We start from the raw sequence: 22,593 nt of genomic DNA on the forward strand, positions 1-22,593 counted from the left end.
TAATGAGGCAGGTGACAGTGTGTGTCTGAGCCAGGGAACACAGTGTCAGCGGGCCCACAGACCGCTGCCTGGCTCTGCATGACAACACGGTGCGAAGGACGCCAGTGGAGGGAGGCACGCAGGACAGACGGAAGGACACTGGTCGGAGGAGGAAGAGGTCTCGTGCTGCCTTTAAAGACCAGCATGTTCTCCTGATTGATCAGTGTGAGGAGGTCTGGACTGAACATGCTCCCGCTGGCAAATGTGAATTTGATTCATGTCATTCCAGCCAGTTTCAGGAAGCAGGAAGCTTCCTGAAAGGAAGGGAAAGTCAGTAGAATTGCTTCAGCTTCTGGGGGGAAAAATATGCCAAAGTTTAATCTCAGTCACTTAATTGACGTATTGATCAGCCCAATTTGTCACCAGAACTTTGCAAATAGACCTGTTGGGGGGGTTTAGTCTTGGGTTTAGCCACAGAAAATATTACCCACAAGCACCTTTGTGTTTTATCCGTAGTCTGTTTTCCCAGCGTCGCATCTATAAATACCAGTGTTTCCGCTGACTTCCTACCTCCCTCTGTTCCCTCCCTCCATCTTTGTCGTTCTTTTTCTGGGTCACCTGTGTAGCTCGCCGAGTTACATTCATAATTTCGACACACACTCTTTTGAGGTATTGTTGCGGTGCGTGTTTTTCAGTGCGTAACCGATTGCCGCGTCTTTAAAAGCTGACATAAATATTGTGTAGATTTGTCGACTGGGTTGGCGCATCATTAGCCACAAAAGTGATTGCTGCCTGACTGACTATACCAGCGCACTTAAACCCTTTTTCGCCGGCGATCCGCGTTCAAAGCCTCTTTTGAAATCCTCTGAAATAGCATCAAAGCAGTTTGCTCGAGCCTAAACGTCGCCGCACGTTGCTAATTTTACACGAGCAAATAACGGCGGACTACCTTTGGCAGGGATCGTTCCAACGGCTCTTTTGTTTCCGCGCCGCAAACGCGGGCACGTGCCTTCTTGTGATCTATTTTCTTTTATTGGACAGCGTCGCCAGATTTAGCCTTCTTTGATTAGTTCTATTTCCACCAGTTCTTCGCAGCACAGCAGTCGGCACCGTGGGGCGGTGTGTTAACGCGCAGCGATCTTGTGACGCTGCCGCCCTCAGCCAAGATGTCGAGGCACCACAGGTGAATTTATCAGCCTGTTTGAAGTGGGCGTTAATATTTCAGCTCTATATTTAATCTCGCCGATGGGTTTCTCTCTGCTTTTTCACATCAGTGAACAGCCATTTTAATTCAATTTAATCCATATTTATTTATTAAACATCTGTGACAATCAAAATTGTCATGCTTTACAGACACCTAATGCCTGACCCCCAACAAGCAATAGTGGCAAGGAAAAACTCCTCTTTAACAGGAAGAAACCTTGAGCAGGACCAGGCTCATATGGGTGGGGCCTCCTGTTGATGGCCGGCTGAGCACAGAAGGAGGAGAAGAAAGAGGAGAGGCTAGATAGCAGAGAGCATGCACAAATAATGCAAATGCACTCATTACAACAAGTTGTCATTTATAAGAGCTGAGTGGGTCGGTGGGGTCAGAGGTCGGCGATACCTGCGGGCGGGGAGGGGGTGGGGAAGCACATACTGCAACGGTCAAGAGTGTCCGTAGATCCTTTCCCCGAGCAACAAAGAGCAGCAGGAGAAACCCTTTTCCAGGGAGAAACCTTGAGCGGGACCGTGCTGATATGGGTCTGGAGGGTGTTCCTGCTGTCAGCTGTTTCTGTGGTATAAACCGCCCTCGTACTTCTCAGCCAGGATGTCATTCGTGAGGACCAGCGGGCAGATGTGAGGCTCTAAGATGCATCAAAATGTCTTTCTCGTCAATCTTTTGCGATATTAGCATCCAAGCCAACATCCAGGGGGATCCACAGCTGTTGGAAGTTTTGAGGATGTGGGTGGAGGCAGCTGTGTCACCCACTTAAGCAACTTTACATCTTGATGCTGAAATTATCCCGAACAAAGCGACTCACAACATTTGCCTCCTGAAAGTGTATTTAAAAAGTGTGTTCTCCATCACAGGTAACGGTCACCTGTGGAACCATTCTGATCCATAGAGTTCCGCCCTATTGTCAGGTGAAATTCCTCTAACCTTTAATAACTCGCAGTCGCCCCGTTTTTGGACAGTTTGGCAGCTCTGACCTCTACACTGCGACATGCTCTTGCCCATAAATGTGCATGAATTTTCCTTTTTTTGTTAAAGCCAGGTGCTTTTTTGATTAGACTCGGCGTTTGATTTGTTCCTCCGGTGCCCGACAATGGCCGCCCACTGCTTCCAATGATTGAAACATGCAGGACAAGCTTGGCACCAATGCGATGCTTCACCATTGCGCAACAATAAAAGGAAAAACAGCCCATATAACAAATTCCCTTCAAATGTTTCTCCGTGGCTTGTTTAAGAAAAGGATTCCATTTTTCGATTTCAGGACATAATGGAGCTGGTTTCCTTTGACTGTAAATCAGCTGAAAAAACCGGGACAATGCCATGAAAAGCGCTCACCTGGGACTCTGGCTGTCCCTGCTGAGGGGTGAAGTGCGGGGCTGGAAGGCCCTCTGATCGCAAGATAAAGGCTGAACAACAGAATTAGCACTTCAAACAAACAGGGCGTTGCTCTAAAAAAGAAAAGAAAAACACTGAAACTGAAAGAGGAGTGCGCTCTTCATTTCCGCCAGGGTAAACAGCCCCCAGAGTTGGTGTCATTTTAAATGGGAGATTAGCCTGGGTGGAGGCAGCGACGGCGGGGGGGGGATGAGGGACAAACACACGTAGCCACTTGTCACCGCTGAGTGTGTAGTGTTTCTGAAAGTGCGTGTTTGCACATTTGATTGCCTGTTGTCGAAGGTCGGAGCGTTGGAGGGCTGGATCCTCTCCAAAATAACGGATGGACGCTCCACCGGAATGGATGAAGTGATCCAACCCCCCCCCCCCCACAGATGTGATCAGAAGCAATAATGGCAAAAACAAGTAGGAGTCTGTCCTGCAGGACCTCCCTGGACTCTCATCTTCTCCCACTAAAATCTGGTTATGGAGCTTCGGGGGTGTTCTTCCCGTTTTAGTCAAATGGTTGATCATTTTATTCTTAGCATTAGCGTTGACATCTGTTGCCTAACTGAGATTTAAACTGCTGTTTGAGAGCGCGGAGATCACCGTTACGCCGACTCTGTGTGCAATAAAAGTCTGTAGAAGATTGTATGTGGGAGAGGAAGAAGCAATAGCTGAGGGGAGGGGTGGGGGGCGAGAAGGGTGTGCTATTTCTGGTCTGGGTTAGTTATAATCACACCTCAAGGGGTCAGTAGAATCATCCACTTGAATGCTAACGTGAAGGTGGCATTAGTGTGACGTTCATATTAAGGTGGTAATAATAAGCTGTGTGTCCGCTGACCCATACGTGTCCAGCAGGTCTTTAGGTGCCCACTCAAGGTTTCATTGAGGTTTCTATAACTATAAGCCTAGAACGAGACCAAAGCTGGTCCATCCCCGCAGCGTAGCGAGCTCGTCTTCCTGCTTTTCTTTGGCACTTAATTATGACATTGTTTACCATGGCAGAGATTCGTCCCTCAATAGTTACAATATCAGAAGAAGCCATAAAACCCAGAGACAGAGCTGGTCTTCAGCAGCGAGCCATTTATGGGTCCAAGGTTTTACTGTCCTGAAGTGGGTTTGTTTGGTTTTTTACTCTGAGCATCTGCAGGCTCACAGTCGCAACCCTGCACATCTCCAGTCGAGGTCTTTCACAAGTAGGAGGAAGAGCAGAGGGAAACACGGATTTATTCAGATTCGCGATGGATGCGTTTCAAAGTCAATGTTTGGCAGTTTCGATGGAACGCCGTTTCCAGCGGCAGATGAAAACGGACAGCAGAGGATGAAAGAACGTGTCACCGGGGAGGAGGAGAGAGCAGCTCAGGTGTCTTCGCCCGAGGACACTTGAGGAGACTTGAAAAAAAGCTCCAAGAGATTTAAAAAATTGAATCGATCAGACCTCTTGCTTCACAGGCCGGGATGTAAAAAGCGCATCTGTCGGTGTCAGAGAGTCGCTTCTAAAGAGATGTGGGAACGCCGAGCGGTTCCTCCACCTTCATTCACCTGCGGAAGTCTTAATTGTGGATTTTAGCTGATGCGTCGAGCTTTAAACTGACAAACTGGATCACTTCTCCTAGCTTATGAGGGGAATTCAGTGCAGGGATAAAAGCTTGAAGACTAATTCTCTTATGATAAATGCTGTAGTTTGTCTCCAGACAGCTCTTAGAATAACCCAGCCTCCTGTTTTAACCATAGCGTCGAGTCTAACCTCCACCAAAGCTCATGAGGGCGTTCAGTTTATCTCCGCGATCGGACCCATGCGGGGCAAAAAGAACCCCCGTGTTGCACGTTAAAAACATTGCAGTGGGATTTTTTCTTTTTAGCCTGACTTTAATTCACCTGCACTGAAGAAAAAACTAAACGTTTCCCTATGATGCCAAAAAGGGATTTGGATATATCAAGGGCAAGAGAAAGGGAGAATTCTCAGCTAACCAGTTAAACTCCATCCACATTTCACTAGCTAACCAATTAGAACAAACTATTGTCAGCCTCCGGCGGTCTTTTGTTGAGGAGTAATAACACGCCATTTTCTTCACCCTCAGCTCTGTGACTGATTGCTTCTACCTAAGAGAGTCAAGTTTTAAACCAAGTGGAACTTCAATATTTACTCTGCTCGCACCTCTTTAATCTGAAATCGAGACAACAATGCTTTGCAAGAAAGAAACTCATAGTTGTTCAACTGTTTTTAGAGTCGGGAGAAATGGAGAAGGAAAAAATAGCCCACCGTTTACTGAGGACGAGGAGGGTGGAGGTTGAGCAAGTGAAGATATTCAGATTTTGGAAGGCCGTCCTGCAGAGGGTGGATGTATTTCAAATAGAATTGTTGGCAGTTTAAATGGAACATTGATTTCTTTCCCAGTTCTGTAAACCTCCAACGTGAACCTCTGAAAACCATCAGAGCAACAAATGAAAAACGTAAATCTGGCTGATAAAGCCGTATTTTCTGTCCCCGCGGTGAGGAACGTGCTCGTGCTGGTGATGAAAAGGGAGATTTCCGGGGTCAACGCGAGGTAGCGAATTCTCCAGTTTTGTGTTCCAAGGCTGTGGTGCATTTAAGGACTCCAGATCTTGAATCTGAGCTGATACAAGTTGTTTTGATGCCAAGAATGAGGCGTAAAAATGAACCTGGATAATGTCGGGTCGAGAGTTTGCTCAGCACTTCGGGTCCGATTTGCTTTGGCTGATGGACAGAACAGCTCCAGATCACTTTCTGAGGAGAAGCTCAACACAAGCGTGGAGCGCTTCTCTCAGGTTTTAACGGCGAACGCCCTGAAACTAGAGTTTGGTCCTGGTTTGGACCTGTTTCCAGCTCCTGTCACGCAGGAACTTTACTATCTTATTAATATGGCTCAACAGCGTGTGTCAGAACATCTTCTAATCATCAGACGGTTCCCTGGCTGAAGAAGTCTTCATCTCAAGAGCAACAACGAGTTTGTCTTTAAGCTGCTTCAAACACACGTAGGGACCTTTCCTCATTAGCGTCCGAGGCCCTGTTGCATATTTAAGCTTGGGCGTAGGTGTCGCAGATGGTGGGCCGTGCCGCGGTCCGCAGCAGCGAGTCAAGTAGAAGAGGGGCGAGCCATCGGCACTGAGAGCCTCTTTCCTGTGGCTCTCTTCTCATTCTGCCACCTCCAATCACACTGATGCTGTCCTTAACTTCCTGATTCTGCATAATCAGGAGTGGGGTTTCTTTCACTTGACAGATGATTGTACCGCCGCCGCTCTTCTGCTCCTTCTTCTCTCTCTCTTTGCTTTCCTGATTTGCATTTTGATACAGCTCTGGAAACCTCCTTAAGGGTCTCAGTCCGGCTGTTCCTCCTCTCCTTTGCCAGTAAATGTCACAGTTTCCCTCACGGCCACAAGTTTTCATAAAAAGCGCTCTGAAAAACTCGATCTGGTCTTAGCGGATCACTCCTCTCGTCTTCCCGACAGTCTCCTTGATCCTTTTTTGGGATATGACAGCTGAATGGAGATAAGATAGGAAATACTGGATTTAAAGGTTCTGATTGGGGCATTTTAGAAAGCAGAAAATTGGGAATATGTTAAATGAGGAGCACATTTTTCTCCTCTTTTTGTGCAGAGATGTTGGAGGATGCGACGCAGGCAGAATTGGGATGGCTTCAAACCCGACCTGAATTCATCCCGGCGCTGGCGGCGCTTCAGCGCTTTCAGCGAGCTTCCGTCTGCAGACCCGCAACGTGTCACCCACACTGAAGATCCTGGAGTCCGTGATAAAGACAAATGAAAAGAGGTAATAAAAAAATAAAAAAAATTTAAAAAATCAGCATAATCATGTGCATATTCACGACGTCGGCGCCGCGCTCTCTGCTCCAGCTCATAACGGCGAGATGAAATTGGAGTATATTGCATTAATCATGTAAACGCTGCTCTTGTGATTAAAGCAGAACTGTTGTTTATTGCTTGCGATTGTATTCGGGTCGGGCGACGCTCCCGGGAATACCACGCACGGCATTAATATTGGATGAAGTGATTCCGGATCAGACGCGCAGAGCCGCTTCCCCTACTCACAGAGCCGGGCTCGGAGCTGCCCTGACGACGCTCGCACCCTCAGCTTGCCATATTCCTTTAACGCGTGACGCGTCCTGGTTCCTGTTTCCCAAGGCCCCTGAAGGCAGCAGCTATCACGTGACTCCGGCAGCTTTCACAGGGATGACGGAGAGAACCACCCGGTTTACACGGATGAGCCGAGCCTCCGTTCCTTAGTCCCTCCTTGCTTCCTGTTTAAGGAAAATCTCCGTAAAAGTTAATCCTTCTGTGCTCAGCATACATAAACAGGGTAAAGACCGATCCTGCCCAGGTGAGAACCAAAGTCAGGAGGCCGTCCTATGCACTTAGTGTTTGGCATTCCAAACTGGGAGCGCGCAGGCCTTTTTCGCTGCGCATCTATGCTAGTTATCGTTCCCGCTTCGCTCCAATCAAGGATTACAGATCCTGTTACCGCCGTAGCGAGATGATGGGAAGAACAAATTAGTCTTTTCTGTTTCATCTGGTGTTGACAAGAAATTGTGAAAACTGGGGAACGATTGAGGAAACTCGACCATCAAACCATTTATGTTGTTCTCTTGTTAATATTAGCGCTGGTCTCAAAGTGAATCCACTTTGTTCTTGTGTGTGTGTGTGTGTGTGTGTGTGTGTGTGTGTGTGTGTGTGTGTGTGTGTGACGAGCCACGTCAGAATCTCGCTGATTCGCTCACATGCCGCCTTGTTTGAATTGTTTAATGACAGCAGAACACTAAAAAAAAAAAAAAAACTGCTGCTCTGGCGATCTGTCATTGGCGGCGTTGGCGCTGGGTGATGCAATTATGCAGCTCCGGCCGGACATGAAAGCTGAGGTTGTGATTTTTTCCTTCCTTTTTTCCCTCCTTCTGGCTTTGACCCGAAGCTTTTTGACAGCTCTGCCGGGGAGTCTCCCCTCCCTCTCTCTCTCCCCTGATGTAACACAGCCTGCAGCTGCCTCCCCTCACACACATTAATCATTTACCAGCTGCATATGCACATTTTCCACGCGGTCACGTGACCGGTGGGCAATGTCATGTTGAGGAGGTGGTGCTGAAACAATGGCCAACATGCTTTTACAATTATTCCCTGGGTCAAAGGTTAAAAGTATGCCGCGGGCCTGATCTAAATCCTGCTAGTTGTTGACCAGAGTGAATCACCTGTATACAATCGATGCTTAAAGGACCTAGGAACGGTGTGAGGCACCTCCGTGCGTGAGGTTTGAGGCGTGGCCGTCATGTTCCCCCTGTTTGTCCTCGCACGCTGGCCGTAGAAGCGTCTGCAGACTCGACGTCGGCGTGTTTCCCGACGCTGTGAATTTGTCCTCCTCTGCGTGTTTTACAGTTTGAGCTGCAGGGAGGGGGCAGCGGGGGGGCGGGGGGGAGATTCCTCACCAATGAGAACCAGATGATGCTTCTTCTTCCAGCCTGCGTGTTTTCGTTAAACTCGAACTTTATTGCTAACACATTGGAAGCGGCCGTAGCCGCGGCGCGCGGCGCGTCGGCGGCCATGACAGCAGCACTTTTCCTCCTCGCAGACCTTCCTCCTCTCCTCCCCTCCTCCCTCCTTCTCTCCGTCTTGCCTTTGTCCGCCCTGCAGCGGGTTGCACAGAGGTGAACGTGTGTGGGACGCAGCTGCGGCTGCTCTGACAGGGAAACAACGATTTTCTCCGGACAGTATAACCAACTCGGGGCTGTCGAGAACGGTGCCGAGCGTTACGAAACAATATCTTGGCAGGCTGTTTTCTCTCTCTCTCTCTCCCTCTCTCTCTCTCGCCCACTGGATAGAAGCGAGAAGTCTATAAAGTACACATCCAGAGATGATGACATGCCTGGCTCTTATTAATGCCGTAAGCTTACTTATGAGTTTGTTTTCAGCTGGAGTCTGCAACCTTCACCACCACTCGCTCGCTGAAGGCTTGTTTTTGTCAGGACTGCTGGACTTTTCTTTTTTTTTTCCCCCTTCTTTTTGGTTGGATCACTCAAACATAACATTCAACCAAGAGCCAAACGCTAGTGCACGTCGAATTTTTTGCCTTAATCACTTTTAAATAATTTGACTGCGCGCTAGCTGATTCACCTGTTGGGGAGGAAAAGAAAAATCCAAATGTATAATTTAATTCTGTTTGTTGCCTCGACTTCATTTGAAATGACTTCCAGCGGCACGAGTGTGGAAGAAAATTATTTAAATTTCCTTTTTGCCACTGGATAAAACCAACTTGAGATGCACTGGAGTGTGTGCGTGGTGGGAGGATAACCATCGTTTAAAGTCCATTTATTAAACTAACTCCATGATTAAGTCTCATTTTATTTACAAACCTGTGCATCAAGCTGCTGAAGATTCTATATTCTAAATTCTTTTGGGCCCTGGATGCTTTTTTACTCTTTTGCGAAACAAATCTGGATGCCAGAGGGGATGCGGATGATGCTGGATTATATTCCGTCGTTCTTGTTTTACCCTCTTCCTTTCCGTTTATTATATTTACTGCTTGTCATTCACTGTACTCCCTCACCCCTCTTAACCCCCCCTACCCACGACACCCCAACCCCCCCGCACACATGTACTCAGAGGCACCACTCGCTTTACTCATTATCACTCGCTGCCCTGCTCAAATTTCATTCTGCTCCTCCGAAATCGCTCTGGAAACTCGCTCCGTTCCACATCAGATGCCCATAAATCTGACTCGCCCAACGCTGTTGGAGCCTTTGACTCCAGCTCACACACCTACTGTAAACCACCCTCCCCTCTACCCCCCACCCGCGAGACGCACGCCGTGAGGTGGACATGTTTCATCAAGCCAGCCAACAACGCGCAGCCCTGCCCTCGGCCCGCCCCGCGGCAGCCTGGGAAATGGAGTGCGCTGGCTGGCGGTGACCTCCGCACGGAGAACTCTGCGTGTTGGCTGACATCTGTGGCCAGGGAGCGTGTGGACAGATGTAGAAGGAATAAAAGATCCACTTTAGTGCCCACACGGACTGTGAGGATCAAATTCTTTTTAAAAATCCATCTTCTTTGGTGCGGTTTTGCTTCTCAGTAATAGCAGAAATACCATCTAGACGTCCCCCTTCCAGTGATGTTTCCCAGCTCCTCCAAGTGGATTTAAAGCTTCCCAAAGACAGATGAGGTGTGTAATCTGCTTGGAACAGTCCTGGTTTTCCTTGAGGTCTTTAACCAGGTTGTGTGGAAACCCTCTGCAGGCAGGTGGCCAGAAGGGACCCTGATCTTGCCTCCAAACTACCTTCCCTCCCAGTTTTTCAGCTCCAGAAGCATCTGACGTGGTCCCAGATGTGCCGTAGTGATGAGACCATAGACCTGAACTCTGCAGCTGGCAGGCCCACCAAAGTGCCCTCACCCTCCTATCTTGTTCCTGGAGCTGATCCCAGCTTCTCGGCTCCAGCTGCAGTCCTCATTTCGGACCTCGTCCCTCTTCGGGGAAAAAGATGCCTGAAGGGAGCCTCCGAAACCACATCTGCCATAATGGCAGACCTGCAGGGGTCATGGGGATGCCGGGACCCCTACGCCGTGATAAGGTTTATCTATAAAAAAGAGACAGATATAAAAATAGACTGAAGGGAGGCAGGTGCAGGTTCACGCATACACACTCAGGTAAGGCTGTTATTGCCAACCAGGCCCCCGAGGCAAAGGTCCACAGATGGGGGTTGAAGATTGTTTCCTCAATGCGTCATATCTCCAGGCCTTTAATTGGCTGCAGCTCCAGCCGCCCTTTGACCTTTTATCCCGAACGACCACAGCACCTGAGACAAAGAGAAATTTCCCTTTGGGTATTGGTGAGCGAAGGGATTCCCTCCACTGATTTATGTTGTGGGATCAATAGGGAGGCCAGGGGGAGGAAAAATACTTCCACAGCCTCTGACATATTGGGATTTTCATGGTATTTTGCTGTGATATTTATTGTTTTATACCCTTTCATAACGGTTGTGTGCACAGTGATCCTGGCAGGATAAGAATGGGCTTTGACCAAATATATGGAAGCAATATTAGCCTTTTATTATCATGAGAAATGCTCCCGCCTCTCTGATCTGTCCGTGACAAGGCTGTTATAAGCTCAGTTAGGCCTTTTCCCTGTCTTCTACTCTGGTTTCCACTCAGCCCCGTACTGACAGCACTAGCTGCACAGAAGTCTGTATTAGTTTGAGCCGTATCTGAGTAAATGCACTTCCACGAGCAAATGCACGCTAACAAAGGTGCACGCTAACAATAACGTACCGTTCATCTCGGCTGGTGGCCCACGTGCGCATTGAGGTCGAAGCGATCAGATCCGTGTGTCTGCCAACCACATGAACATGAATATAAATGCACTGTCTGTTTTTCTAAACGTCTATATGCTAACGTGTTGTTTTACCCAAAACGTAAGCGTGGAAATGTGAGTGTGAGTGTTGTTTGAATGTGTCCCGCTGTCAGCTATTCTTTAGAAATATTGATGCTGATATCCACCTACAAAACCCCTGTGTCAAAGCCTGGTTTAGACCCTGCGGGACTGGTAGTGTTTTTTTTCCATGATAGGAGTGAATCAGTGTGGTGCATAATGCTTTTTAAGCTATTCACACAGAGAAAAGAGATGGAGAGGAAATTGGGAGAACTGCATGAATCAGAGACGCCGGGGTAGAGCGAGGTTACAGCGACTGAGAGCGAGGGAAAATGAAATTCAGGGGAGGGAATGAGCCCGAGCGATGCAGGGAAAATAAATACTTTGAATTTTAGCAGGAAACTGCGACTCCGCGTCTGATTTTGCTGTCGCGCCGGAGAGGAAGTAAAAGTAAGGGGACTTCCTGTTGCAAATGAGGTGTGTTAGAGAGGACAGATGAGTCCAGCAACAGTTGAAGTTTCACTGACAGCCGAAGTTTGTTCCAATAATGAGCAAAGATCCGTATAAATATTTGCTCTTTAGTTGAACCGTAGAATTGCAAGAAGGAAAACGAGCCGGTGAAAAGGTCTCCACTCGGATTTTAGCGGAAACGGTGCAGTACTGGCGCCGTCGGCGAGGCAACATGGCGTCAATTATCCTCAACCTCTTCACCCACGCGGGTCAGCGTTAACTGTGCGGTGATGAATCACTGCGCAGTAAGAGCCTTGCATCCACGCGGGCAACGCAGGACGTCAGCCTGACTTATTTCTATCTGCAGATGATGCAACACGCTATCCTGTCACCACAGGAACGACCCCCACCCCCCCCCCCCCCCGTGAGGCTGACACGGGAGCAGGAGGCTACTCAGATGTGGTTCGAGGCCTCGCTGCGGTAGTTTTACTCAGGGTGTTGCTAATGAGCAGCAGGTCACAACATATTTTATTGGAAATCTTAACAAACGCAGCCTTTGAAATAATCCAGGCTAAAGTCCGGCGCCATCCGGACTATTTGCCGCCGCCGTTGTTGTTTTCCTCCTTCTCGTATCCTCTCGGTTTGCTCTCTTCGTCCTGGATGCTGCCTCGCCCCCCCCCACTCACACACTCGCCCTTTGGTCCCTCCATCACCGGCCCGCTGCCGTTCTCAGGTGATGATCACCCATCGAGCTCCAGTTCACACAATCGTTTGGTCAATGCTCTAATTGCGTTTTCTCTCTGTGTGGGCTGCACATGGAGGGGATCGATCATCAGCTAATGAGAGACGCGGGGGGGGAGGGGGCGTCCAAAACAAGAAGAAGGCCGCTTTAAGACGCGGCTACTGTATATGAGCTTTGACCCTCCTCTATTAAATGCTCTTGCTGCTATCATTCCTACGCCTCAGCCTCATTATAGCCCACACACTATTGATCTCAAGTCAAAACTATTGATACACACACACACACGTGCGTGCACACACACACGCACAGATTTATGTGGTTGCTCGGAAGCATCACAACTTAAGGGAGAAAAATTCAATCAACCTTTGAAGTCAGTCTAAATCTGTAGGTCCCACTGAACCTCCTCTAGCTTCAGGTAAATCAGGTTCTTTAAATCCTCTTCACTGGTTTGGGTTGATATCTGATGTAACACAGGTGAGTCACTAATCTTACCGAGAAATTTACATACCGGCCTTCCTTCTTTGGCAGCAAAGTCGTCTTCGGCTTCTCGTTGGCGGGCGTCTCTCTGGCGCTGGGCGCGACTTCTTTAGCCAGTTTCTTGCTTCTAGTTTCGTGGAAGCTCCGTCGCAATGTACGATATTAAGAACGTTGTCAAACTCTTGAGAGAGCCTGACAAATATTTAGCCCGATGCAGAAAAAAGCCGTCAGGAATCACTTTTCTGACCTCATACTAACCTGACGTTGCCTTGGGAGACGTACGTACAGGTATGGATGCTTGTACGAGGAGTTCATTATAGCCTCGTAAGATCAACCACAATGATAACAATATTAAAGCAAACAGAGCTCTTGTATCGGAATAGTATCGTGTCGGCAGGTATCCGAATTCAGAAGTGCATAAACATGGATGGGTGCATCCAGGATGTGATACAGTGGCTGGTAGAGAGTCTCCACATCGCTCCTCGATATGAAGGCTCATGCCACCAACAGGTAGCCATCCGTGAGCTCATCTCCCTCGTTAAGTGTTTGAACGGAAGGAGAAGTGTGATCTGCTCCACATATGTTTCTGCTCTCGGATTTTTCAGTGCGGCTCCAGCTCATTCCGAACAATTCAAAGAGTCAGAGCTAGCTGGCTGGTATATTCTTGGCTGGTCCGCTGAGCATCAGGACTTTACATGCTAGGGCAGTTTAGGGTCACTGAGATCATCTCCATCCTGCACTCAAACGCCTCTGAACTCCTGTGGATACCTCAACATCCTCCCGCACCTCACCACAGCTTTCTTTAGCTTATAGGTCTTGACTGGAAAATGGACAGGCCCCATGATAACAGGATGTAGCGTTAGCTTCAGGATCAGCTGTTGTTAATAAGTTAGTGATGAGGAGTCGCTGTTTTTACTCCTCCAAAATGTATTAGCTACTCTATTGGATGACCCACCTGCAGACGTGCTGGTGTATAATGAACAAACACACATAACGTCATACGACTGCGGGGAATATTTGAAGTTAGAATAGAAGAGAGCCAAACTTTGCTGAGTCTTACCTGTCCAGGTGAACAACATTGTATCAGTCTTCAAATATCCCCCATCTCCATCTTTCAAATCTCTGAAGCTCTAAGTGATCCGAAACGTTCGGCGCTCCGCCGTACCTGGCAACCCGGATGTGAGACGCTCCTGACTCCCTGATTGGTTGATGGTGCTGGTGGGCGGAGCTACAGACAAAAACACAAAATAACATATTAACATTATTTACTGGCTTGAAACGAGAATAATCTGGCTGGACTACTGTTGTCAGTGATTCAAAGTATTTGAATTTAGCACGATTCCTGTTGAGTCTGTCGGCATCTCGGGACCTTACTGCTCCTTTAAAACACAGATGGTTCCTTCACACTCACAGGTGCTATGACGACACCCTTTTCTTCCTGTTTTACAATCTCTTCCGTCCCTCCATCATTTTCCTTCTCTCCCTTCTGCTTTCACTTCCTCTCCGATCGAGCGAGGCGGCGAGTAGGCAGCATATTGATTTTAACTGTTCAACCTGCGTCTCTCTCTCTTTCGCCCCCACAAACCCCAACTGACGGAAAAGTTGATTAGGAGCAGCTCTAAATATAACCTCCACCTCCTCCGCCACCTCCTCTCTCCTTTTTCTTCCTCTCTGGCTTGCTCCCTCACCCACTCGCTCTCCCACGCCGGTGCAATCGCTCATTCTCTCGGCCGATTCGCCTGGACGCCGCTCTGCCAAGTGCTTTCTCTTCCTCTCTCCATTTCCTCTCCTTTTGCTCTGAGCCTTTCATTTGTCAGCTGCCTCTAAAAAAAGAGAGAAAACAGAGGAGAGAGAATATTTCCAGGTTTGGCTGAACATTGTGGTATTTCTGACGTACTGGGGGGGCTTTATTACACTACAGGTGAAACAGCCACACACCTGCCTGCTGACCTACTGCAGTCACACACTTTTTAACACATCCACCTGTTTTATATATTCGCTTTAAAAATGTGGTTTTTGTTGGTTAAAATGGTCTAAAATGACACCAGATTAGATTAGATTAGAAACATAATGAATAGAGAGAACAGATGTTTGGAGGAGCAGGTGGAGCCGCTGCAGTTAGCATGCTAATGTGCTAGCCTCTCTTTAATCTGTAAAATGAGGGCTGGATGATCAGTGAGCGACATCCACATGTATTTTGGACCGGTTTCCCCATTAAGAAGAATATATTTATGCATTTATTTACTCAGTTTTAATGAGACATTTGTAGAACAGCTTTTGTCAGGAACAGCTTGTTTAAACACTCTGAGCAACATTAGCACACCACCAAAGTGTCCATCTGTTAACTCCATTAACTGCTGAATCCATTTGTCCCTGTGTTGTTCATCACACATTAATTATGTTTTCCCGACTCTATAATCACCTGAAATTAATCATTCTGAGCTTTTTCTCCCTTCAGTTCTTTACATTTCTACACTTGACCAGAAGCATCTGAACCAGTTACTTCGCCGTCGGCTGCAATCTGGAAACTCGCCACTAGATGCTGCTAAATCATCCACACTTAATCATTTCAAATGGAGACGTTCAGATATAGTTTGACTTGCACGATTAACGGCGCGGTTCTGTTTGCATCTGACAAACTCCCAGATGTGCGAGGGAGCTCTTCTGTTTGTTTTTGCGTGGATGTCGACCGTCCTTGAGGTAAACGCGAGAAAACAAAGGTCCTCTGCGATTTAACTGCGCGCGGGACAAAACAAACAAGCCGGCCGGGCCACTTTTCAGGCCCTGTGCGCCCTCTGATTTAAATCTCATTTGCTTTCTCTTGGTTTTGCTGAAGACCGGAGCCCAGCAGCCAATAGCACGGCTGGTTCGGGCGCTGGAGAAGGCGGCTGTGGTTGTGGTGGTGTAGGTGGTGGGGGGGGGGGCTCATAAACTGAGCGTTGTTCAGACAATGAGCGCGTGGGCGTATGGCTTTAGGCATATTTGACAGGATCAAATGACTTACACAGAAAGGAAAATTCAGTTGTTTATAAAATAATCCCCCAATACTTATTTCATCCGCATCCTTTCTTCTTTTCTTTTCACCCCCCATCCCCCCCACCTCTTTTTTTTTAATGGATTGAGGTAAAATGAGAATCTGTATTCAGTGGGTGGTTTTAAGATGCTCTGAATTTGTTTGGATTTGAAATGCACATCACATATGCATGATGACTTAAACCTCAAGGCTCGTCCTCAGAACTGCCTGATCTGATGAATAAAAGCTGGGGGGGGGGGGGGATCATTTGGTTTTGTTTTGCTTCCATCCGCGTTGATATGTGTACCTGTGTCCTGATAAAAGTGGACTATTTCTAAATCCTCTAATGTGGCTCTGATGGGACAGCGTGTGTGCGTGTGTGTGTGTGTGCTCGGAATCCGGCAGCTGATTGGAATAATCATTTGCATACCGGCTGGAGGAGTGTGTGTTTCCTGACTCACCGCATAGCATCCGTTTGCATCTGTTTGCCTGTTGAAAAGTTCATCAACACTCTTCGCGGACAGACAAACATTGCAGTTCCACCACTGATCAAGGGGGGCGGTGTTGAGACCAGACCGACCAAAATCAAAGCGTCATTCTTTTTTTCTGCTTCCCAGGGTTCCACAGACTCGTCCTGGTTGGGTTTCATTTTGCTAGATAGCAGGAAATGAGCTACGTGTCAGACGTGGCCCAACCTGCTCTTGTGTGTTGCTCTTCTTGCAGAGGGTCTGAGCAACGGTCCCGGTCGGAACAAAGTCGACAACCGACAGAAGAAAATCGGAAAAAAAGATGCAGCAAGAACCCTCACGCGGACAAACAGGCTATTTAAATCAAGCGTTATTCATGTTACAGCGGCTGGTGTCCCCCCGCTGAGGTCTCTGGGGTCTGTAGGCATTGAAAACTTGTGCAGATGCTCCTACTTGGAGGCGCCAGGCCTGCCAGCGTGATTATTATGCAGAAATTTAGACGTGTGCAGAGGACTCTGTTTGATCTCCGCGAGCATCCGCGTTTCTACCAGAGACAGAAATAGACAGAGGAAGAGGAGAGAGATGCTGTCAGCTCTCTTCATCCTCCTCCTCACACGAGCAGATGTCCAATTCAGCCTATTTAAAGTGTGCGAGGTACGGCGGCTCAGGCTGAACCTCCCATTTACCTCCATCTTACCTTTCCCCCCCTCACTCGCTAATATAGATTAAAAAGAACTGTTTCCAAGTTCAGCTGATGATCAGTCAGGCATGGGAGCCAGTTTAGGATGAAACTGCATCAGTTTTGCCTATAAATTATCCTTATCTAAGTGGTGGATGACTAATGCCTGGACGCTGAAAATAACACCGGTGATGCAACTTCCCACTTCTGCCCTACCAGACAATCATCTGCCATCGCCTCCAGTTGGAAATCTATATGTCTAAGGTCACATTCTGACCTGTGGGCCCGTCGTCCGTCATAAAGAACGAGCTGCGGAGGGTTGGGTGGAGTTGGGGAGGGGAGGGGAAGACGGTTATCAACAGGATGTGGTGGTGTCAGACAGGAAGCTGGTGCTGAGAGCGAGAGGCTCTGCAGCGATGACGGTGCAGCCTGACAACAGTCGGCAAGGTCCAAAGCTGCAGTCGATTCATCAGATCAGCCGTTAATCTGGGACCTTTATGGTCTTTGCCAGTTTATTAGAACCGATCAGGACGAGAAAATGAAGCTTTTCTCGAATGATTAACAGAAATCATTGGGGGAAAAAATCCTTTTTCTTGCCAAATCTGTGTCGCTTTAATGGTCCTAGAATGTGCAGAATTTAGAGAGTTTAAGAGTTTCCGTTTCAAATCTGTTGCCATTCTTGTTTGAAGTATTTAATTCATTCATTCATGGTTGAGGAAGCTTTACGCGAGCCTCGTTCGTTTTTTTTAGGTTTCGTTTGTTCGCAGCGGCAACGCGCCGCTAAAACTATTAAACAAACCGGAAAAGTCACATTCAAACCGGCAAACTGACACTTTTCTGCGGTGTGCATCCATCCCTAAAACTCGGGCGCGCTGCAAAGGGAGTAAATAAACGAGTTTCCCGGGAAAGTGGGTTCATTTCTGCGTTTCCAGCTGCAGCCTCCTGTGCAAGAGCGGAGCGGAGAGACGCGTCTGCAGAGCGCAGGCTTTGTACCCGAGGGGGCGGAGGAAGGGAGGGAGAGAGAGAGAGAGGAAGGGAGGGAGGGAGAGACAGAGCTGTGACAGCGCTCATCACCCACCGAACAGCCAGGACGGGTTGCATCCGTAGATCGCTGCCATTCGCAGACGGAGTTTACAGCCTTTGAGTCGCTTTTTCTTTCGACCTTTTTCTGCTGCACCCCTCCCTCTCCCGGTGCTGCCCAGATCTCCACCATGGTTTCTATAATTTCAGACCTGGACCCTCTGAAAAGCTGGAACGTGTTAAGGTAAGCGTTCCCCGGCCGTGACTCGTTACTGGTGAACGGAGTGTTAGCGGAGACAGAATGCGCGAGAGGTGCACAGCGGGGGTTGGGGTTGTCTTTATTTACTTAGTTGCTTTATTTCTTTTTCACGGCCAACGGGACACTGACAAGGAGCTGGGTGCCGTGTAACGTCTAGTTCCGGCGCGCTGTGGCTGCGGTGCGTAATTGCGCACGGGCAGCTGTCGCTCCACTTTGCCGCTCTGCCGCTCCGTCATCAATCACGCGTGCGAACTGCTCCGCGTCCGCGTGCATCTCATTAACCCGCAGCGATCACCGCCAACCTCTCCAAACGTCGACGGCGCTCGGCTCAGTCCAAATAACCACATGAATCGCCCTCACCCCTCCTCCCATACCCGCCCCCTTTACCCCTCCTTCCTCCCTTTCGCATGTCGGATCCCTCCGAATGTTCAGAGGCTCCATGCAGAAAAACTCTGCCCCTCCAGGAATTTATCTTGAAGCGTTTACTGGTGGCAGACTGCCTGCAACGCAGCGCCTTCACACATCATCCAGTTGCGTCTCCGCCGGGCTGAAGCGTGTTTTCCAGCTCTGCTCGTCAACTTTTCACTGGAAAGGCTGACGCAAGTTTGACGCTCTGAGCCTCCGTTCAAGGTCAAAGGTGAAAGGTCGGCCGCCTCGCCCCACCTGGGGCCGGCGCTCTGCTCTTTGTCGAACAGCTATTAGACTTACGGCATCTCGGAGCCATAAATCATCATGAATACATTCGCTGTCATTAAACACCGCAGCAGAAAAATCCCATGAATTTAAAAAGCTGCATTTTAAAAGGGCCTCGTCCCTGAATATTTAAGCCTTTCGATAAATAAGTCATTATCCTCGCGACGGGCTCAGCAGCGGGGACTATCACAAATTCTATTTTACAGGCAGAAGAGAGGAGATAGAAGCCCCCAGACCCTCAAATTATTCCCTTAATGCTGCCTCACCCCTCTTTTATCATCTGAACACCGTCCTCTGCCCACCGTCATTATCCACAAATCCAAACTAGAAAATTGGAGAAGTAATGTGGAACAGACGTCCCTCAGTAAACCGCTGACGGGCTAAATGATGTCACTCACTGAAGGGCAGCGATGATCACCCGCACATGAGAATCAGGCCACTCGAGCGACCTGAAACACGCCGAAATAGTTGCAGCGGAGCGTCCTCTGCAGATGCTCCCGTGCTCTATTTGCTGAACAAGGACAGATCTCCTGGTAGAGCTTATAGACGCCACTCTGGGCTAATCTTAGGGCCGTTCCGAGAGTTTCACACACTCTAGAGTTCTGATCAGTGAGGAGGGGGCAGGAGGAGGAGTGATGTTTATTTACCTTCCGTCCATCTCGTCTCCTCTTTTATTAAACCTTTCTTCTGCGGGATTAGAGGAGGAGCAGCTGTCCGCCACGCCACAGCTTAATAAAGCCTAGCTTACCGGCCGACCCATCACTCACGCTTTCGCAGCACACGCACACACAAGCACAGACACACGCTTTTAATATATATAAGAAGGTTGTTGTTTCAGCAATGCGGACGTTTTCTGGCAACAACAAACGGCATCGTTAAGACTGTAAAACCTCCCCGGGGCAGCTTGTTGAAGCAACGTTAGCCGCGCAGGCACAAGTTCGCAGGAGCAGCTTAGCCGCCAACACGCGAGCGCATTCTTCAGGGTGTGCCGCCTTCATCCTTCATCAGGCAGACACGCGCACGTCCGTGCCCAGGTCCAGATGAGGAGCCCCACACGTGCAGCTAATCCGTCCGGGGCTCGCGGCGCACGCCGCAGGTCCAACGCGCGGCGGCGTTGTTCTGTAATGAGAAACAGCGTGCGCATTCTTTCCATCTGATTACACCTCGCAGACGCGCACGCACACACGGGAAGCATCAAACTCCAGTCGATGCGAAAAGGAGTCTGTTCACGGCAACATCCAATCACGCAATGGTTGCGCTCAGGCACAGGTGCCGACGGGGATAACGAGAGGAGAGGAGGCCCCCTGGCCTGAGCGGGACTTGACCTTTGACCCCGCTGTGTTGGTTTTAATTAATCTACTTAAAGAGTTTGTCTGCTGGCTTTGTGTCCAGGAGGAGAGGCATAAATCCATCTGCCTAATTACAAACCACTGTTTGAATCTTTAAATCCTCTCTGACAGTGCGTGTGTGTGCGTGTGTGTGTGTGTGTGTTATCTAACAGCCTTTCATTCGGGATTTTTCCAGTGTTTTAGAGTACAAACATGCAACTCAGGAATTTCAACATGTGTTCATTTTGTGTTTGCGACAATTCTGGGGGAAGAAACGTCAAGTTTGTGAGGACATCTCGGACGTTTGCGCACTAATGACATCCAGGAAAGCCCTGGATGGAAGCTTGGCCGGGGCGTCAGTCACAGATGTGGAAGTCTGAGCGACAGTGGTGGAGCGGACGGAGACGGGGGAGGAATTATCACACACATGCAGGCCGGAGTGCATGAGAAAGCAGGGATATGAGAAGGAGAGAGACTGAAGCAGGTTCAGAGCCCTCTGGTGGTGGGCTGCTGTACACAATCTAGCTCCGCTCCCCCTTTAAGGCTAAAATAGAGTTGTGTTTTGAGTTTATCTAATCACTATTCTCATGGGAACTTCCTGGTCGTACAACACGTATCGCTGGCTTCATCTTTTTTTTTTTAAAAAGGAGGAACTTAGAGTATCTCATGTAGAAAAGTCAATGATGTTTGGGAAGTGTCGCCGTTCACCCTTCAAACAGGAACAAATAGTCATTCCTCAAAAGTGTTGTGGCTATTTCTGCCTGCTGAGTCCTTTCAGCGCCGCAAACTTCCTCTACAGCTCAGTTGTGCAACTGAATAACCGTAATCTGCTGCGTCTAAACAAGATGGCGACACATTCGGGGTCATTTTTAGTTAGGTTGTGTTCACAGCCTAGAAAAAAAACGGAGATACAGCTCCAGTTCCTATAATCTCACAGAGCTCCTGCTGCGTGTGATGCTTCAGGATCTGGGCCTGTGTTTATTCATCCTCTCATGGTGAAGGATTTGAACACTCCTCCGTGGCCGATGATGCTAACGCCAAACTTTCCCGGTCACGAAGACACGCAAGCGCACCTAAGCAGACGTTTGCGGTGGAGCAGCTACGGCAAAGAAACACGTAGCGATGCCATCAGAGCCAAACCCTGACTGTTGGGGGGGCACTGCTGCGCCATCTTCTCCTCCCAGGGTGCGTTTGAATACACAGCATTCGTAATCAGTGTGTATCTGGTCTCCAAGTGGAGCGAAAGCAACGCCCACGGGCCCACTGATGGCAGGAAGTAATAAGGGTCTGGACTGGAGTTAACCTGCTGTTGGCTCTGGCTGTTGTCTTAACATGGATGTTTAGCGCTTTGATTTCTGTGGTGCATTCTGGGATATCGTGACAACACAGTCACGCCTTGGCTGCTTTCCTTTAACTTCCTCTGCAAATTAGAGCTCATGTTAGCGGCAACGCAGGAATTTTAAAAGGCGATGTGTGTGCACGTGCGCGTGTGATTGCATGTTGCCAGTATAGACGTGACTACACGTGTTGACTCAGTGAATCAGTAATGTTCATCACACTCATAGCAACATTCTTTCTTTCTTCATGCAGATTTGCTCTGCTATTTATTTTTTTCATTTTAAATAAACTACTCATTCAAACACAGACAAACAAACACACGTGCGCACGTGCGCGCACACACAGTTTTAATACCATTGGCCCAAAGTGACAAATTTGTTTAATAATGCACCACCTGGAGCAGAGTGCTCTATCTCTCTTATTCTGTTTCACCAGCTATCTCTCCAATTACACACACACACACACACACACACACACTCACACACACACACTCACACACATTCACGCACGTTTTAGTTGCTAATCAATGTTGTGCTTGGAGTGCTGTACTTTATTCTTTTTTCTCAGGACAGTCAGTCATTAAGAAGCTTTGTGAGACCCTCTCCTCCACCTTCTCTCTTTTCATCCCTTCACCTCGGTCATTATTCGCTGCAGATTCCCTTCCAACCGATTCCTTCCCCCGCCATTATCCCCCCCCCCCCCACACACACACACACACACACACACCGATCTTCAACACACATGTAACCAAAAGGGAAGGAAAACATGAGGAGGAAAACGGGTTGAGTAGAAGGAGAAAAAGTGATATAAACAGCTTTAACTCACGACTAAAACAGAAAGCTCAGTGGGTTGGGGGGAGAGGAGGGGGGGAGGGGGGGAGGGGGGGAGGGGATGGGACAGGAGGGGGTAGAGTCAGTGAAGAAAGGAAAACATTGGCACTCTGCCTGGCGAAAATAAGAAAAAAGGAATTAAATCTGTGTGTGTGTGTGTGTTGTGTGTGTGTGTGTGTGTGTGGTGTGTGTGTGTGTGTGTGTGTGTGTGCACGCCTGAGAGTGTGAGACTGACGGATGCTCCAAGTGGAGCCAAAAAAGACCAAAAGAAATGCACACGCTGCATGACCAGAGGCCAAATGAAAACTGACCAATCCCAGCGAGTGTTTGGACTCGCAAGGT

The 22,593-nt window shown here is 48.6% G+C and overlaps 1 protein-coding gene and 2 long non-coding RNA genes across 18 annotated transcripts in view; 1 reads left to right on the forward strand and 2 right to left on the reverse strand.

Annotated features, from left to right (window-relative positions):
• Positions 1-3,782: 3,782 nt before the first annotated feature.
• Positions 3,783-9,148, reverse strand: LOC130519451 (uncharacterized). The gene is made up of 2 exons (XR_008948320.1): positions 6,169-9,148; positions 3,783-6,073 (listed from the first exon to the last, which is right to left on the reverse strand). It is a non-coding gene; the product is annotated as an uncharacterized LOC130519451 (long non-coding RNA).
• A 45-nt stretch (positions 9,149-9,193) lies between these two features.
• On the reverse strand, positions 9,194-19,328 carry LOC130519081 (uncharacterized). 5 transcript variants are annotated; one of them, XR_008948221.1, is made up of 5 exons: positions 19,154-19,328; positions 14,313-14,447; positions 13,685-13,852; positions 10,231-12,816; positions 9,194-10,164 (listed from the first exon to the last, which is right to left on the reverse strand). It is a non-coding gene; the product is annotated as an uncharacterized LOC130519081 (long non-coding RNA). The 5 variants fall into 5 exon arrangements; XR_008948222.1 differs by having other exon boundaries at positions 10,231-10,915; positions 12,656-13,852; XR_008948220.1 differs by having other exon boundaries at positions 10,231-10,383; positions 10,856-13,852.
• Positions 17,826-22,593, forward strand: part of celf2 (cugbp, Elav-like family member 2) — a 121,596-nt gene continuing 116,828 nt past the window's right edge. For all 12 annotated transcript variants that reach the window (XM_057022156.1, XM_057022155.1, XM_057022158.1 and 9 more), the window contains exon 1: positions 17,826-18,047. In XM_057022156.1, coding sequence (XP_056878136.1) covers positions 17,995-18,047 — 53 coding nt within the window. In that variant the 5' untranslated portion in view covers positions 17,826-17,994. The remainder of the gene's footprint in view (positions 18,048-22,593) is intronic.

The sequence above is a fragment of the Takifugu flavidus genome, chromosome 22 (assembly GCF_003711565.1).
Source record: "Takifugu flavidus isolate HTHZ2018 chromosome 22, ASM371156v2, whole genome shotgun sequence".
Taxonomy (NCBI): domain Eukaryota; kingdom Metazoa; phylum Chordata; class Actinopteri; order Tetraodontiformes; family Tetraodontidae; genus Takifugu; species Takifugu flavidus.